Source organism: Aptenodytes patagonicus, chromosome 1 (genome assembly GCF_965638725.1).
Source record: "Aptenodytes patagonicus chromosome 1, bAptPat1.pri.cur, whole genome shotgun sequence".
Taxonomy (NCBI): domain Eukaryota; kingdom Metazoa; phylum Chordata; class Aves; order Sphenisciformes; family Spheniscidae; genus Aptenodytes; species Aptenodytes patagonicus.
The window spans coordinates 158,581,260-158,599,649 of record NC_134949.1 but is presented as its reverse complement, the minus strand read 5'-3'; the positions used below and the strand labels follow the sequence as shown (position 1 = coordinate 158,599,649).

Genomic DNA, 18,390 nt, shown 5'->3' with positions numbered 1-18,390 from the left:
AAAGTTTTAGCCCAGTGGTGCCTTCCCCAGCCTTTGAAAACATGCACGGTAACACACAGCTCTCAGTGGGAAATGGCCTCTTTACTTTCTGTTGAGTGGAAATCTTCCGGCGTTGTCTCACCTGTGTCTATTAGAAGAGAAACAAAACAGATGGCAAGAGAAAGGAAGTTGTATTTTACACTGCTTTCTTCTCCCTTTCATAGGCTTTTGCATTTGCAACAGAGGCATTTTGAGAAGAGCGGTCTGAGCACGCACCCGCTTCTCTGGTGCAAGATGAACTTACTTTCTGCATTGCCCCCAGCCCTTCCCACCAAAACTGTTGCTCTGTATTATAAAAGCAGGACCCCGAGGAAAGAGCGAGGTAAAATTTAGGCCGCAGAAAACGGGTGTGAGACAGACCAGTAGTGGGAACCTAAGTAGTAGATATTCACCTAAACACGAAGCTACACCTGGAAGGAAAAGGAGCGTGGCTTCAACGTAGTCATTTAGAAATAACTGTTACAGATCACAGCCCCTCCTTCTTCACCAGCCACAGAAGATGGGTGTTAGCCCTCTGTGCAAGGCAACCTGGACATATGAACAAACCAGGCTGAAGCTCTGCTTTTCCATTTTAATTAGCATCTGCTTCTCAGCTGGTCCTTGTCAGCCCTCACAGCCAAGGATGAGATGCTTCAGCATCTGGAAACAGACAGCTAGCCAGTGCATAAAATATCCAGGCTCTGGCAACGTAGCTGGAAGCAGCCTGTGCCACAAACACACAGCTCCTGCCAGCCCACCTCCGACCAGCCCTGTCCCCATGTCTGCCCAGGCGAAAGGCACAAAAAGCTGTGATTTAGTGGTGTTGCAAAGGAGGGGCTTGCTCAGAAGTGCTCTACTCCCAGGTCCCAGCGTTGGCTCGAAACTCAGGCAAATATTTCTTAAGAAGGGATATCTGCAGATCAAGCAGCATGTGTCTTCCAGGGAAAAACGCACAGTGCAAACAAAAAGAAATCAGCTGATCTGTGCAGAGCAGGGGGGAAAGCCACACAGCTGGCGTGATTTATGCTGCCTCTTCCAGGATGTGCCCTGGAGAGCTGCTCCACGGCCGCACGTTACAGCCTCGCCAGTGCCAGCCGGGCACACCTCTCTCTGGCAAACTCCCTGGGCTCACACAGTCCTGCCAGGGGTGGCTGGTAGTGTGTGGGGAGCAGGATCTGCTCCTCCGGGGAGAGCTGCCAGCAGCCACCCCCCAATGCCACAGGAGGATGGTGACAGCAGAAGGGGCTGGGGGAGGTCAGGTCTGGGTTACAGCATGCCAGGGAAGAGGTCTCAATGCGTGATGCCAGGAAGGGGACATGAAAGAAGGCTGGTGGAGAAGGGTTCTCTCCTGTCGTTAAGCCTCTGGTGTGCCTCATCCCTGTCTAGGTGAGGTCCAGATCACTCCCCAGACCAAGGTCTGAGCAGCTTCTGAGACACGGTTGCCTGTTTAGCACCGCTTTTGCTCTCTCCTGCTTCTCCTGCCTGGTCCAGCCTGGGAGGCAGCCCAGCTCCTCTGGGGCCTGGACACCAGGAAAGAGGCAGAGATGGTTTGCCAGCAGCTCTCTGCTAAGGACTCTGCACCGCTGATAACCCCACCTGACCCCTGCAAATGAAACAGTAACGCACAAAGGATGCTTACTCTGTCTTAAGGAAGTGCTGTATGTTTTTTCTGGGTCAGACAGCCGAGGGGCTCTAAAGAAGTCTTCACCTGATTATATTTCACAAGACTGATCAAATATAGTATTATTCTTGTTTTGCTAGTGCTTGAAAAACAATAGAAGGATATCCCCGCTCCCAAATTTAAGAATGCCAGTATCCTTCACATTTTTTTAGAAATCTTTTCTCAGACCTTTTTTCAAACTGTAAGTCCTTTGGGCCAGCTCTAACGTAGATGCGATGGTTACTGCACTAGTGCTGTAAGGCCCCGTGGCCTTGGGTTTTCTTCCCAGCCATCCCAGAAATGACCACGGGGCCAGCTCTAGGTCTGCGGTTCCCCAGCTGTGATCCACACCACGGGAATTGCTCATGGCACTGGAAAGTTAAATATACAGTTGTTTTCCAGTGCAAGTTTAACAACAAGGATGTGCAGCTCACCCAGTCAAGGGGGTTTCCTTCCCACATTGGAAAAGAGGACAGAACAGGCAAGTCGGGGGAGCAGAGATTCTTAAGATCAATATCACACTCGTGCAATACAACAATAAGTACAAAATAAGCTGAAAGCAATAACCAGGAAATTCATTGCTGCTTGGGAGCCCTAGATCTAAGTGATGCCACATGAGAATTGCCACCCTCCTCGTTTTGATCCATTTGACAGTGCTGAGGCAGTGAGGGAATTACCTTTCTCACCTCTGGCTGCCCTTTGCCAAGCAGCAGTATCCTTTTTTTCTGGTACCAGGTACCCAATTAAAAACACTGTAGACACATGACACAAGCCTTGGAGCTCTCTGCTCAGATTCACTCAGCCAGTTTGAGCTTGTTTGGGAGGGGGCGCTTTGTCCTGGCAGCCTTCATGGTGCATAAGGCGCTGCCAGAGCAGCCCCAGCTTTGTACCTGACCAGATGTGGTCCTGTCCCACCGCAGCAGGCAGAAGAACAAAAAGCCAGTTGAAGCCTGCAGAGTGTGTTCTGGTGAGTTCAGCGGGAACCCACGGTGTGCTCGCACCCCACCTGGGTCAATCGTGCTGCACTAGATGAGTCAGTTACGCACGGAGCCAGTGCTGGTCCTCACAGAGAAGTGCTCGTGAGCTTCTCCAGGTTGGGATCGTGGCAAAACAGCGCAAGCTGAGCAGTGCTGTGGGGTTGTGGGACGGATCCTGCATGAGAGCACCCCCACCTAGCGGCCTGAGCCATCCGTGTGGCACCCAAGGCAGGCGGGAAAAACCCTCTGAGAAGAAGCAGCAGGGCTTACAAGAAAATCACTGCTGCAAAATGAGGGTGAGTAAAGAAGAGTGACAATGCACATCACAGCTGCCGGGCTCCTCTCCTATCACCCTGGGTGGGTGTCTTTACTGTAAGTGATCATGCCAGGTTCCTTGCGGTCAACAGAGGGGAACTGGAAATTTTTTGGGTTTGATTAATTCCATTCTAGGGTAGACATCTGAAATTGTGAGTCACACTGTAGAGGGGCCTCTCTCTTTCCTCCGACTATTAAAGGAGGTTGAGTAACTAACTGAAATGTAAGCATCTACATGGTGGACATCTACATTGGAGAGACAGATCCCATCTTCCTTGTCTTATGGCTGTTATTGAATTAATTTGGAATACAGATCTTGTTTCTTGTGGATGTCAACAAGACATCAGAAATTGGCTGGTTAAGTAACATTCAAACAGTGCTGTAAGAGTCGTATATGAACGTATTCAGCGGAACATCATTCCCCACCCCCTGCAAAAGAAAACCCACTCCTGATTAGTGCTGTTTCAAAGCCCCTAATCTCCGTTTTTGAACACTCAGCCCCTGCTACATACAAATACTCAGATGAGTGAGATTTTACAGACAAGGATGCTTGCATCGTTGCCTATGGCACAGAAATACTTCTTTTGCACCCCATTAGCTCCAAGGAGTACTGAGGTTATTGTATTTGTAAGGGAAGAAAAAATAAAAATACTCCACAGAGAGCTCACCAGCTTCCTTCCTCCTGCACTGCGATGTCATCTCACCGCCCAAGTGGCCTCCTTGACCGAGTGGAGGCAGTGGTGCTGCCTCACAGACAGAGGTACTATCAGGAGAAGTCGAAAGATCTGTCTGATTTGTTTGAGAGGGAGGTGGGATGAGGTGGACCCCAGAGGTCCCTTCCACACAGAGTCTTTTGGTGATTGTCTAATTAGTGGTGGCAACCAGGACTAGGGCAGTGGTGAGCAAGAGGTCTGAGACATGGGAAGGGGCAGCAGGCTGGGCCTGGCACGTGGGACAAGAGGAAGGCGCTGGGAAGCAGGGGCTGTCCCCATATCTTCTCCCCAGGCACCAGGTGGGGAGGGCCAACCCGGTACATTTAGAGGAAGGAAGGAAGGAAGGAAGGAAGGAAGGAAGGAAGGAAGGAAGGCAGGCAGGCAGGCAGGAAGGATTGGCAGAAGAAGTTGTGCCAGGCAGAGCAACCTTACCTGGAGGAACTCCCAGCAGCCCTGTCCTGCAGCACCCACTTGCAGGGAGCCGGGGGAGAAGTGCCCCGCTCTCCTCCTTGCTGGCCCCAGGCAGGTGGACAGCCACTGCAGCTGCAGGTGGTCCATGCACGCACGGCTGTGTGGTGGCTCACAGGGTTTTCACCCAGGTGTTGCTCTGAGGAACACAACAGAAACCAACGGCTCGCTCTCGTGGCAGGAAATGCTTAGGCAGGAGAAACAGGCCGAGAAAACTAATTACTGAACAGCCTGATTAAGGGAGCGTTGTTCAACTTTGGGAGCCTGGTGGGCAAAGCCATCTCTGATTCTTCTGCTTGAGCCTGCCCGAGGCCTCTTGGTTCTTGCTTACCTTGACTGTGTAAGGTCCCACCCTAAGAGCTGAGCAGGCAGGGGCACTTGGCCCCTTCCAGCCCAGGAAGATGGGTGCTGCCTTCCTCCAGCCCCCATGAGGATTTCCAGGCCTTCCTCCTCTTAATGCGACTGGCTAATACTTACTACCTGCCCAGGCCTGCCAGTTTCTTCATCCCCTCTCTTCTGCACTCACAACTTCTAAATAAAGCAAAAGCATCAGCCGTCTCCTTCTGACACGAAAATAACTTGGGCACCAGTTACGCTCTGCTGAGAATCAGTGCCAAGTCCCCTCAGAGGGCTCTCCAAACTGCTCCGTACGAGGGCTTTTTGCTTACCATTCCCCCTTCCTGGCACCTTCAATAGAAATTATGCCAAGGGGACTTCTCTGGAGTGAAAAAGGATGACATTTTTCAAACAAATGAGGTTCAGGCACGGCTCTCCAGTGGGAAACCTGCCTTTAAGCCTGTGGCAGTCTTCACCAGGGGATTTCAAGGAGCAAAGAGCTGGTGGGGAGGGTGCCAGTGCAACTATCACAGGTCCAGCTCCTTGGTAAACCCTGAGGAAACATGGTACTGTGCCAGCAAGAAAAGCCAGATCTCAGAGCTGAATTTCTCTCTGATTTTGCCTGGTTCTCATACTGGAAGAACAGCAGGAGCCTTGGGCAGCCACCAGGCTGCACACATAGACAAGGCAAAAGATGACAACAGGGACAGGGGTCACCTACCACCTCACATACTGTTGGTGATAAGCAACAGTGCCTTTTTGGGGGGGAGAGGACGCATACACAGGCAATACTGACTTCAGAAGAAAGAAGGTTGTGTCACAGGTGGCGCTGCGCATCGGTGACGTTAATAGGGAGCATGAGGTGGGATGGTGCTGGAAGCAAATGGATTTGGAGCATAGCTGGGAGATGCATGCGCTCTGGTGGCAAAGCTGTCTGGGGTGGCTTGTCCCCACCTCATCTGGAGTGCTGAGGCAAGTGTTTGTGAGGCTGCTGTAAACCTGGTCAGGTAGATGATCCAGGTTTTTCCAAAATCTCCCCCTCTTAACAGCTCCCAATTATTTCACTGATTTGGTTGCATCAGTGCTATTAATGGGATGCTGAACCACAGCTGGGGCGGGGGAGCAGGAATCTCTTTAAGGGAGCTTTACCACAAGAGAAAACATACCACGGGGCTGTCCTCACCACCTCCCTCAGTGGGAGGCAAAGCATTTGCATCTCCAGACATCACAGATGAGCCTGTCTATTTTTAAAGTTGCTTTTCTCAGCTGTGAGCCACTCAAGTCATTCCCATCATGGGCATAGGATGTCATGGCTGCCAGAGGATGGCTTCTGGAGAGGATGAGAAGTAGGAATTAAAGCTGAGCTGTAACACAGAAACACTTGCTAAAGAAAGCAAAACACAAGGTGTTTCAGGGTGGCCTTTTTTGTGCACAGTTTCTGTTTTCATCAAGTGAGTATTTCCCTTTCTTCCCCTATAATTAATAAAATTCACTTCCTTTATTCCTGTCAACAGATTTCTCTACACGAACACGATGACTACAGTTTTAGTTTCCACCCCCAGAGAAATACATGGCTACACTTATCCAAAGTGCCTTTCTTAATCAAATAAATTTATTTATTCACACCTCTGGTATCTGATGGCAACCCTGTGCACCATTGTCACTTCTATCAAGACTTACTTGTTTTCACGTAAGAGTCCATATCCAGGTAGTGCATTTGTTGTGGCCTCAAGTGAATTGTAAAAAACGCATTTCCTTTCGGCAGCTTTAGGGCAGGACAGAGATTAAAGAAGTTGAGTGAATTTAGTAAAATTAGTCAGATGACGTACAGGCCCCGCACTTGTGGAGAGAATTTGCCCTCGACATTAACATGTACATGCATACACCTGGGATATGGTTTTGGTAGGATTCAGTATAGCAACGTTTTCAAACTAGTAAAAAGCCAATTTCCCTTTTTATCATTTAAACATTCTTTACATTTAGCTCAGGCTGCTGGTGAGCCTTTTGTTTAATCAACACATCCACATTAACTTTGCAGGCAAACCTGCTAACACCAGACAACTTTGTGGTAATATCTCTGCACAAACAGCTGTGTGCAAACATGATAAACCCAACGATTTGAACATTTCAAGTAAATCAGAGTGACTCAAATGGAGCAGTAGTTGAGAAATAGGAATTGAAATGGAAAGGCATGTGTGATTTGTTCAGGAGTTAGGAGGGCTGGTTTCTATCCTCAGGATGAATCTCCTAGGATCCTACTTTATCTTAGGTTGTTTTAGGAACGCAGAACAATTATCTACTCCGTGATGGATTCTTCCAGTCTTTTCTTACACAGCCCAGATCCAGAATCTTACACACATAGGAATACAGCGCTTCTGTCTTAAAACCTTGTCTTTTCCTCGGTGCCCACTTGAGCTTTGGCATAATTAATTTACTGTTTAATGACATTAGCTCAGAGCCAGAAAGAAATGTCTTCTCCAATCAGCCCGCTAGCCCTTGTCTCCAGCTGTAATGAATACAGAAGGTGGCTCATGGGAGGATGCTGTTAAACTTCATCTCCGGGCACCGCCCAGCATCAGTCCCAGCCTCCGGCTGCACACTGCCCTAACGCCATAGTCCTCCCGCGGCACCCATTTCCTGGAGCTACTAACGGGGACTGGCAGGGTTCACGAATTCTCCTGCTATCCAGGCCAGCTTCTCACACAGCATGCTTACGGGATTACAAGTTGAAATGACCTCCTGGAAACCGCATGGAGTATTGCAGAGAAGGAATGGAGACAGGAATCACATCAACGTTCAAGTGCCTCAGACAGCTGCGTTGCACAGCCAGCCGCCTTAGCCCCAAAATCAGCTTCTTGTGTAGACAGAAGTTCTCACCGATCTCTCACAGCTTCTCAGACGACAGTTGCTGACGCTTACTCCCATGAGCCTTGTAAGGGTGTGGTGGGCCCTGGGTGCTCTTTGTATTAACTGCATGCCACGCCCATGGCACATTGTGCTTTGCTTTTTTTCCATTTGGTGATTTTTACGTGGAAACATTTCCAGACAAGAACCGTGTTCTTCAACTCTCTCATCCATACACAGACCTCATTAAAGTCTTACTGGGTGAAGAACCAAGTGCCGCTGGTGCCGACAGAGCTTTGAGACACCATTGGTGTGCGCAAGGCTTGTCACGCCTGCTGCCCAACCGACTGCATCCCAGCACAGCTTCAGGCACAACAGCCACAGCATGAGAAGGCCCCAATAGTGATTTCCCATCACTGCAGCAGCTGCTCTCCATCTCTACTCCATCCACCTGGAAAACACGCACACACAAGTGACAAGATTTTACCTGTCAACTAAACTCCTGTCCGTTGCCTTAGGAAACTCTGACAGGAAACCTGACTTCGGGTGTGCAGTTTCACAGCCGAATCCCCCAGTCTGAACTCTTCACTTCTGAAAGGCACGAAGACATTTGCCTGGCCAGAGCCACCACCTCCTTTGAACTGGGATGGACACGGACCAGGGCCACTTGCATCTTGTCGCCAGGTCAGCCGTGCCCTAGTGCGCTGGTTCAGAGAGGGAGAAAACAGGCACGAGGATCTTCTTCGGCAGCAGGAGCCTCAGGAGATAACGGCCCAGCTTCTAAATTTTTTTCTGTCAAAAATAATTTTTTTTGCCTTTCAGGCTGGGATAGAGGAGAGAAGGAAAGAAAACTGACGTAACATGCTTACTTATGGCTATGCTTTTTTTTTTTAAATGTTATTTTCTTCATTCCAGATATAAGGGATGCTTGTCCCAAGCATCTCTATCAAGGCATCTGTCTTGTGGGCAGGATTTGCTGAGTATTTCTGAAGACAACGTCAGAAACATATGCTGCAGACAGACAGGAGACGGAGGCTAAGCAAGTATTGGAAGCCCAGTTTTAACACAACCCCCTCACCAACCCTGTTAATTAAGTTATGCCGTAAGAAAAGCAGCTTTCAAAGATTTCTTATTGACTTAAGCTAAGACATGTTAGCAGGAAAACAAAATGATTGTATACACTGAATGAGATTTGAGTGGAAAAAGAGACAGACCTGGGAATGATGTTACAGTAATTTTGCATTTAACTCTGCTCATTTCTTACAAATCCTGTGTCAGTTTACTACCTCATCTTACTTAATACCTTGTTTGTTTTTAAAACAACGTTTACAACTCCTCAGCAAAAGCACACACTTGTGTAATTGTGGTCAAGTTCACCCTCACCAAGACACTGGTGATGCGCCTTCCACCATCAGTTTGGTTTTCTTTCCTGACTGTGGTTTACCTGTTAAACCACTACTGTCACTCACCTAGAGTGTGCCTGCAGAAGCTCTTCTCCAGAAGTTTCTCAGAAATGCACGCCTGTGTTCTGATACAGCAGTGGGAGTTACCTTGAAGATGAGCTAGACCAACACACTCCTGAAAGAGACGGTCAACAGCTTTCCATCCCGGAGGGGCTGTTGCCTAGCCTTCCTGCAAACACTCCCCAACAGAACCAGCGAGTGCAGCTTGTCACACGACGCCTCACAGCCAAAGCTTAATCCACATGAGTATCCAGACAGGACCGGTAAGCTCCAGAAGACTGACTTGTACAAACCTCAGCATGCCCAAGGTTTTGCCACAGAACAGGTCCTATTCAGAAGGGTGGTGGTTCCACAGGGTCACGAGCCAACCTACATGCAGGGTGCTGTGCTCTCAACTCTTTCCTCCTGTCCTTTCAACACGGACTCACCCCTCCCTTGCAGCAGCAATAGCTGCATAGTAACACAAGGAACCGGTTCAAGAGGCCGATCTAGCTGAGCGATAACTGCTTTCTTTGCAAAAGTAGTTTGTGGCTGGCTCAGGTGCCCAATCTGGTTCACTGCATAGTCCCACGGGCGCAATGCTGACCCACGAAAAGGGGTGGGGATGGGAGGAGGAGCGAGGATGGGACTCAGCAGCCCCAACAGAGATTGGTTTACACTCCCAAGGATCTCCATCCACGGCCCAACTCTGAACAGCGGATGCTGTGCCAACAGGCGCCCCTGGTGACCGCTGTGAATCTAAACAGACTCTGAATGTGCACACAGTTTTCAGAAATAAAACATTTCTTTTAATTGGCAAGTAGAACACACATTACAGGTCATTAGTATTTTATAAACAATATTAAGTTACAAATACATGTTAAAAATTGCAGTTCATGGCAGCTAAAAGCTTGGAGTCCAAAATGCATCTCTGCAATGCTTCATTACTTCCCTTGCCCAGTCTGCTGGGTGAAGATGAATAGAAGATCATTTGTCATCTACTAGAAGGTGGTCTACTATATACTCAAACAAAAAGAAAACCTCATTCCTAAGAGCATCACTAACAAACAGAGGCATTCAAAGTACTTCAGCCATCTTACATCACGTCAGATGCAATGAGGACACAGTTAAGAGGAGTTACTCTAACATTTTAAGCAAAGATACAGGTATCTTCACATTAAACTGATAGTTCAATGCTTTCTGTTCCAATTCAGCTTAAAACAAACACTAGCTTCTACCCCACATAAGCTTACAGTCCATCATGCAGGCTTCCGTGCCATCAAAGCTAGAAGTTTGTACATCAGACCCTTTACAGAGGAAAGTTATGGTGTACAACTAAACAGCATACATAAATATATATCTTATATTTAGCAGATCTTTATTGCCTCCTTAATGACTTTTGTTGGTATTAGTGAGATACACAGTTCATTCCATTTTCACTACACTCAGAATATTAACAAGTTACCATTACGCGTGTTAATATACTAAATATCCTTTAACAAGTCTCTTTAAAAAAGTATTTAAAAACATTTTTGGGAAAGTAGAAATCTATTTTCCAGAAAAGCAAGTGGTACTAGGATAGCATGGTCTCCAGTGCTTAAACATCCTTTCAGAGAAAACCCATCTTGACGGCTTTTCTGCCTGGGAGTCAGTGTCTCTCAGCTGCCAGACTCGTGTTCTTTTCGTCCTTCTCGCCGTGGTGGTAAAAGGTCATCAAAATCAGCTCACCTTGCCTTTCAGTTGGCAGACTTTCAAAGATTACCATTCACTGGACTGCATAAAAGAGACATGTAGCTTGGACGTAAATTCACTTCTTTCTTACTCGTATTTATGAGAGTCAGTTTTATTACACCGCTGAGATTGCATCTTCAAAACCAAAGTCTGCTGAATATGTCTGGAGAAATGACTTTGTATCTCAAAAATATCAAGAGTACCATTCAGATCTGAATTTCTATTAAAAACTGTGCACATTTAGCAAAAATTATGCTGCTGTAAAAACAAAAGGCCTGCTCCTTGGCCTGCTCAGAATACAAGCTACAATGCAAGAGATTACACCAGAGGGTTTTTTCTCTGCTTCTTTTCTAAATGCAGGCATTAAAAGTAAAGTGTTACTAAGCTTTTCCTAAGAGAGCACGCAGGGGTGTGGCATAATATACATTAATCAGGAACAAAAAACAGTAACAAACAACCATTCTAGAAAATGCTGCATATTAGCAGCATGCTTGGTTTCCGAAACATAAGGAATCGCATGGGAGTTGTCAAGATGAAGTCCACACACCTCGATCATTGAACTGATCACTAGATTCCAAGAAACCAAAGCAAATTTAAAAATCCACATGACAACAACTGCCTAGAAGGCAGAGTTTTATCATCTGTCAATAACCAGATGAATAAAGTGCATAGCAACTATTATAACAGTTTCTTGAAAGAGAATACGTTTAGCAAGTCTCAAAGTTTGTAAGCTTGACACTTATCCATATGTTTTGCTACATGTGTGGCTTCCCTTTTGTTTTGCTATTTAGCTTCACTGATCGACCGACCCTTCAGCACTGTCCTGTGATTTCCTTTGCACTTCATATGGAATGTGCCGAGATCTCTGACTGCTGCCTGATGTACGTCTGGAAGCTCTTGTCACCAATGGGATGTTCTCTAAAAGAAAAGAAAAGAAAAGGAAAAAGTACTATACATAGAATTTTCTGTCAGGACATGAAAATGTCAGAACGGAAAGTGAACAGACATAACCTTTTCCCTAAGTTTGATTTTCAAAGTTGTAATTGCAATGATAACACTGCATCTTACTTGAACTGGAAAAACTGACTGATTGAATTGATCCTCTTTTTTGTCAGCCATGTGCAGAATGCTCCTTTAGTTATGTGTACACAAAATACAGTCATGTGGCTGTATCAGTCACTCTTCCCATTTTTAAACCAACACTCTAAAATAAGCTGGTAAGTACATGTATCTTCTGCTATTTACTGCTCATTCCATGAGCACAGGTTAAAAATAAAAAAATAAATTAAAAAAAAACCAAAACAAACCGCACGTTTATTTTTATGAATGAAACTGCATCTAAAAAATAAGCATTTCAAAATTCCTTACTGTCCTTTAAAATACTGTGGTATCAATCCTAAGCCACTGTCCTGGTTTCGGCTGGGATAGAGTTAATTTCCTTCCTAGTAGCTGGTACAGTGCTGTGTTTTGGATTTAGTAGGAATAATGTTGATAACACACCAATGTTTTGGTTGTTGTTAAGTAGTGCTTACACTAGTCAAGGCCTTTCCAGCTTCCCATGCTCTACCGACTGAGAAGGCTGGAGGGGCACAAGAAGCTGGGAGGGGGCACAGCCAGGACAGCTGACCCAAACTGGCCCGAGGGACATTCCACACCATGTGACGTCATGCTCAGTACATAAGTTGGGGGAAAGCTGGCTGGGGACCACTGCCCAGGACTGGCTGGGCATCCGTTGGTGGGTGGTGAGCAATTGCATCACGCATCACTTGCTTTGTATATTCTTCTATTACTATTATTATTACTACTACTACTACTACTACTACTATTTTACTTTATTTTATTTCACGTATTAAACTGTTCTTATCTCAACCCCCAAGTTTTCTCACTTTTACTCTTCCGATTCTCTTCCCATCCCAGTGGGGGGGTGGCAGTGAGCGAGCGGCTGTGTGGTGCTCAGTTGCCGGCTGGGGTTAAACCACGACAGTCACAATCCTACTTTGTATGTATTTGCAGGATCTTTTTTGAACATGAATATGGTGAAAGCCAGAACATAAGCAAGGGAAATACCATTTCCTAGGACTGTTCCCCTGTTTGGACAACCCATTATACTTACTGGCTTCCATATTTTGTCTTCTTAAATTTATCCCTCTTATATTGAGCATGCTCCTGCTCTAAAGTTCCAACACCTTCAATAATCAGCTTTAGTGTTTTATACGTCTCCTTAGGGTCATCAATGATGAATGTAGAATATTCTTCCTCTTCAGGTCCATCATACACAGATTTGCTGCCACAGGCCTCTGGGGAAAAAAAATAAAGTACGGGAATAGGTATCAGATAGGCAGGGGAAAAAAGCGACACAAGCAGACTAAAAATACTCAGTCCGGGGTTCATACAGTTCCTTGGTTTGCTTCCATATGACCACCACAGAACTGTGGCTGACATCAACGGCAACAGAAGGAGCAGTTCCCTGTCCTTTTGCAGGGCTGTTGGTAGGCACAGAGGCTGTCCCCTACCCGTTCCCTCCTCCTCGCCTCGTAAGGAAAGGGCAACAAGCCTGGCAGCTGCTCCTGGCTTGGTGCGAAGCTGTCCTTCACTGCACAGGCAGTGTTTTCATCTCAATTACCACTAGCAGTGCCCCATGACACAGGCCTAACTCTGCCACTGTGCTGCAGGGTTGGCCTGCATGAAGTCAAGTATTCGCTTGTCAGAAGGACAGGTTCCATCCCTAAGCAGCAGCTAAGCAACAAGTACGGCACTGCACAACAGACTGAATTCAAAACAATTACAGGTTGAAGTAGTCACGCAAGATGTTTTACAACATTACGCCTAAAAGACTCATACAATAAGCATAAGCAGAGTATGTCATGACTACTGCCTGGCTGCCTGCTTAAGGACATATTCTAAGAAGGGGCAAGTCATACTACCTTCCTATCTTACCAGGGAGCCTTCCTGGCTGAGAGATCAGGACACTGATTACACATGAACATTTACAACACATTCATCATGTGATCTACTTCTGCACTGTAGCCGAGCATATTAGAGGGGGAGAGAGAATATTTTATTTTGTCTCTATTTTTCCCTACCTTTCTAGCTTTATTGCTGTCCCAGTCTCAGCTTTCGAGTTACCTCCCCCTTGCTGCACTGTCTGCGCCAGACCTGCGTCCTTTTCCCCGACACTGAAACTCGATGCTGGCTCTGGCAGTGAGGATTCGGAACAGCGGAAAGCTGGGCACTGGTTCAGACAGCTCGGAAGTGGTGGGGACCTGAAGTTTGCAATTGCATGGCGGCCAGGAATGGATTAAAGTGCTTTCCAATCTGTGTGTTTGACACCACTGGCTTATCTCATATTATAAAATAAAGTCCTATTTAAAGATCAGTGCCACAGTGAAGGCTTCCCTGCCACTCCTTGTGCTAAATTGGGATTTCAAGTCTGGCACTGTGTACACCGGATACTTTTCTTGGCATGCCTGCTAGTACTAACTTCCTCTGCTGTCTCTTCTTTCTTTTATCCCTCATGTCACATCTCTGCTCCCCTCAGCTCCTGAGCGTTTACTAGCCCAAACTTCACTTTTCAACATTTCACAGACATCCACAGGTCATCCTTCGCTGATAATTCTGAAAGAGCCTTCCTGAGAAACCATTTGTATCCAGCCTGTTCTTGGGATCTGAATCGGGGAATGTGCACATGACTCCCGGTAACACAAAACCATGTGCCACTGAAACCTCAACTTTGCTGGTGCTTCTTTTCAGGATCAGTAAACTTCTGGTTTAGTGCATGCTCTGATTTGTCAATTCAGAGCATCCAAGCAATGCTCTGTGCCTATGCTATTTTAGGATGCTGTGGTTAAGACCGTATTTCAAACAACTGTTTATTATGCAAAGAACTTTGTACAGACTACGAGACTGCACACTGCACCAAAAATAATTCACACAACTGCCTCAAGATAGCAGAAGGGGAAACAAGTTAAATAATGGCCACTGTGTTCTAGGATGTGATTCGCAAGGCTGGCCTAGCTAGAACATACAATTTTTCACAGGTATTTTTGCCTTGCTAAATGTATTGGAGATGCAATGATCTTTCATCCTCACCTTGCATTTTCTCCAATTTTGGCATATACAAGTTGAAAAGAGAGTAGATGCGCTCAGTTTCTCTATCTCCATCTATATCCAGTTGTATATTTGCTGGCAGGCCTCTGTAAGGCATCGGGAAGAGAGGCAGAAGTTATATGCTAAACAGTATATTACGGCACAAAAAGCACTTAACAAGGATGAAAGTGAGTACTCGTGAAAGCCCACAGACTGTATATAATGAAGCTCAAAACCTCCTGTTTGTCCCCAAAAGAAAAGGTAGACAAGTTCAAACTTCTTTATGCCTAGATTTATCCAGCACGCTTTCACTCTGACTTGAAAGAGAGGACTGTATCAGTATCCAGACATTTTGGTGAATTAGTCTGCTATAACCAGATGGCGGAGCCAAAGCACTGAACTCCCAACCGTCCAGGTCTTACATTCTGAGACTAACTACCGCTACAGACTTGTTGCTTCTCTTATTTTAGATGAAAATAGTTTCCTACGAACCAGACAGTACCTCTTCATTTAACAGAGAGCATGAGTGGGCCCCTTAGGAAAAGATCAGTTTAGAATTAAATCTAGAAGCAGATGATTGTCTGTTTCAGGAATTTACAAACAGGACGTTGAAGGGATTTCTGACATTTTTACTAATGACAGTTGATCACAACCAAAGTATCTTATCCCACAGTCAACTCCTATCAACGTCTTGAACTCTAAAAATTTCAACATTTTGACCAAGATATGCAGATACTGACAGTATCAGAAATAACAATAAAGATGGTCTTTGAAAACACCATGACACCTGCGCACCTGGCAGATCTTCTGGGTAACTGCATACCTGTAAGTCACACTGCAGAGACGCACATACCCCTGGCAATACCTAGACCAACAGCATGTTACTAATCCTTACCCTGTGCAGGGTGTGCAGCCAGGAGTATTATCTGCAGTAGCTTTACAGCAAAGCCAGTGGCCATTAAGATAGGCAGAGGGATGGTAGACCGTGAGGCGCTTCTTGTTGCATTGGCTAACTTTGGTGAGGATATCAATCCAGTCCTTGGCCTCCACGCAATTATTTGCTTGGATATACAGGACTCTTCTTTCAGGCTGGATCACCTGGAACATCTGAAAATAAGGAAATAAGCCACAGAATAAACCACCAGAATGAGTCGGTGAACATAAGACTGGGCTCAGACTGATGATTTATTAAAGGAAAAACACAGCACACTAAAAGAATGCACCAATAAATACATTTCAACACAAAACCAAGCAGGAAATGTGCCCTTAAAACAACAAGACCTTTCACCTGGTACAAGGAGTAAGGTACTGTTCCTGTAGGAGATGATTTACGAACAGCTAATATCAACTTGCTGGTTGGGCCTCAACAAGATTTGTTGTCAGGCTCAGGGATGCAATTTTAGTAATGCTGCAGCTCCAAGTTTTGGAAGGCTGACAGAGGGACCCAACACAGGGCTGAAAGGAAATGCTAGTCAGCAGGGGGCAGAAGGGAGAAAAATGAGAGTTTGGATCCAGCCTCAGCAACAGCTTTGCTTTAATACTGCCATCTCTCTAGTCTTTTTAACACCTATTTCAGCATGATTCTTTCCTTTCAATAACTTCCTTGCTTCTGCACCCAACTATAGCTGCTATTAGCAAATCACAGCAATACAGTTTCTCTTTAATCGCCATAGGGTGGTTCAAATAATTGCACACTAATTCTGCATTATGGCTTGGGCACTGAAAATCTAAACTAGAGCTCTCCTGCCTGTTCAAAACAGCCTGCAACCTAAAATGGCACAATTGCACTTATTTTACTCCTCTTGAAGAAGCAAGTTTCTGATGCACAGCCTTATTGTTTGATTACACTGATCATGCACTGAAGATAACTACGTTCAAATTAGTGATCCTAACTGCAAATTTTGGAAAGACAAATGTCAACCATCTTCACTTCCTCTAGCTTCTGCAAATACTTAATTTTAATGGGTTTTCCCCTTTCTCTCAGGTGTTCCTAAATTGTCCTTCCCCCTTCTACTTCTCCATTTGATTATTCAAATCATTAGACATTACACTGCCCATATCATGCAGAATATTATTTTCCAAACAGCTGGTTTCTCTGTGCTACTTTAAAGAGAAAAACAAAGAGGCACAAAAAAACCCAACCCAAACCCACCAAAAAAACAAAAACCCCACCAAAACTGAAATTCACTTTTGTCTATTACAAAGACCTGAAACATTGGCCTGAATTCTGCACCTAGCTGGTCGAGAGAACGTTGCAGACCGGCACCAGGCGCAATCTGTTCTTCCCTTGTGACACTTTTAGGTGCACACCCTTTGAAGTAGCTTGCAAATATACTTGCTAAGTTGTGAACAAACAGGTTTTTTAACTACCATGTCTCTTCTAACAGGAAAGGGAAAGCTCCAACAGTCATTTCCCTGGATTTAGTTATCTTTATAGATGTCAGACAATAATTAGAAAGGCGCAACACACAAGAGCAGTGTAGGAGCTACTAGTGTGATCAGTCCAGCACTGCCAAAATACACACCAAAGAGAGAGTCCTTTTAATAAAACTTTTCAGGACATAACTGGCAATTTGAGTTCGGGGAATAGGGAAGGAAGGAACGAGGAAGGCAGGAGCGTGCAGCTCAACCCTCCGTTAACACAGAACTACAGGGAAAATAATTTTAATGTCCTGCTGGGGTAAATGGAGCCTTCTGCATTACAACAAAGGAATAGATTTAAGGAGTATGGCTTTGTGTAAGGGGATACCAACCTAAGTGAACTAACATATGGCAACTGTTACTGAGAAGCCCACAACTAAGCCAAGAATTTCAAGTGGTTGCAAGACCTTTACACTACCAAAACCACCAGTTGCTTCTCAAACAACACACAAAACCTGAACAGTACTTAAAGCCACCCCCACACCCCCCAGACTGTGCTTAAGGAAGGTGAAGGCTACTGGCCTTACTGCCAGACAGGCAGATTTATCAGAAGTGAGGAAGACATACTTGGTGCAATTCAGAGCACAGATACATAGAGAGTATTTATAGAAAATGTGGATCTTTAATCACACTTAGCACCTATGATGGAATATCCATCGCAGATACATCTGCTGTGGTGTTTTGAGAATTCTGTTCTTGCTGCAGCATTCTATTTATATATGGGAAGATATATGGGAATATATTAGCATAGGAAGGTGATAATGGTATTTTCTACTGCTTATGGAAAGACTCTGAACCTTACTTTCCAGAATGGATGTAGTCACCTTCATTTTCTAGGTAATACTGAATTTAAGCAAGCAAAATAGCCCACAGTTTCTGATGTTAATAAAGGGATATTTTTCCTATAATAAATCTTTACAATAAAGGGATATTTTGGATGCATTCTAGCCCAGTAGACTCAGCATAAGTTAAAGACTGCTGTCACTGAAGAGTTGATCAGAATTATAGCTCAGCTCCTCTCTACACATAGTAAGTTTTATCTCAACTGTGTGGCTACTTTTAGTTCAATCAAGTTATTTTGCAGACTACAGCTGGCAACAGTTCATCGCATGTTAAAGCTGCCTTCTGATAGCTTGAGAATTATTTTGCAGCTGGGTTGCTTTTGCCTATGTAATTAACATGAGTTATAAACACCAGAGCCAGCTACAGTACAATGAAGATGTGCTCTAAAAGCAAGTGAACTGAAACTTATTCCATGTTTTAAGAGAGGGAGATATGCTACCAAAATAATACTTGAAACAGGGAAAATACTGAGGAGTCAAGCATTGTATTTCACTTTAACAAAGTGCTGTTTGAGGAACCTAGTATCTAGGGCAGGT

At 45.3% G+C, this 18,390-nt stretch overlaps 1 protein-coding gene across 4 annotated transcripts in view; it reads right to left on the bottom strand.

Moving 5' to 3' along the window:
* Positions 1 to 9,565: 9,565 nt before the first annotated feature.
* Positions 9,566 to 18,390, bottom strand: part of RASA3 (RAS p21 protein activator 3) — a 140,491-nt gene continuing 131,666 nt past the window's right edge. For all 4 annotated transcript variants that reach the window (XM_076360368.1, XM_076360385.1, XM_076360395.1 and 1 more), the window contains exons 21-24: positions 15,486 to 15,697; positions 14,594 to 14,697; positions 12,618 to 12,801; positions 9,566 to 11,422 (exon numbers count right to left, since the gene is read on the bottom strand). In XM_076360368.1, the coding sequence (XP_076216483.1) occupies positions 11,347 to 11,422; positions 12,618 to 12,801; positions 14,594 to 14,697; positions 15,486 to 15,697 (576 nt within the window). In that variant the 3' untranslated portion in view covers positions 9,566 to 11,346. The remainder of the gene's footprint in view (positions 11,423 to 12,617; positions 12,802 to 14,593; positions 14,698 to 15,485; positions 15,698 to 18,390) is intronic.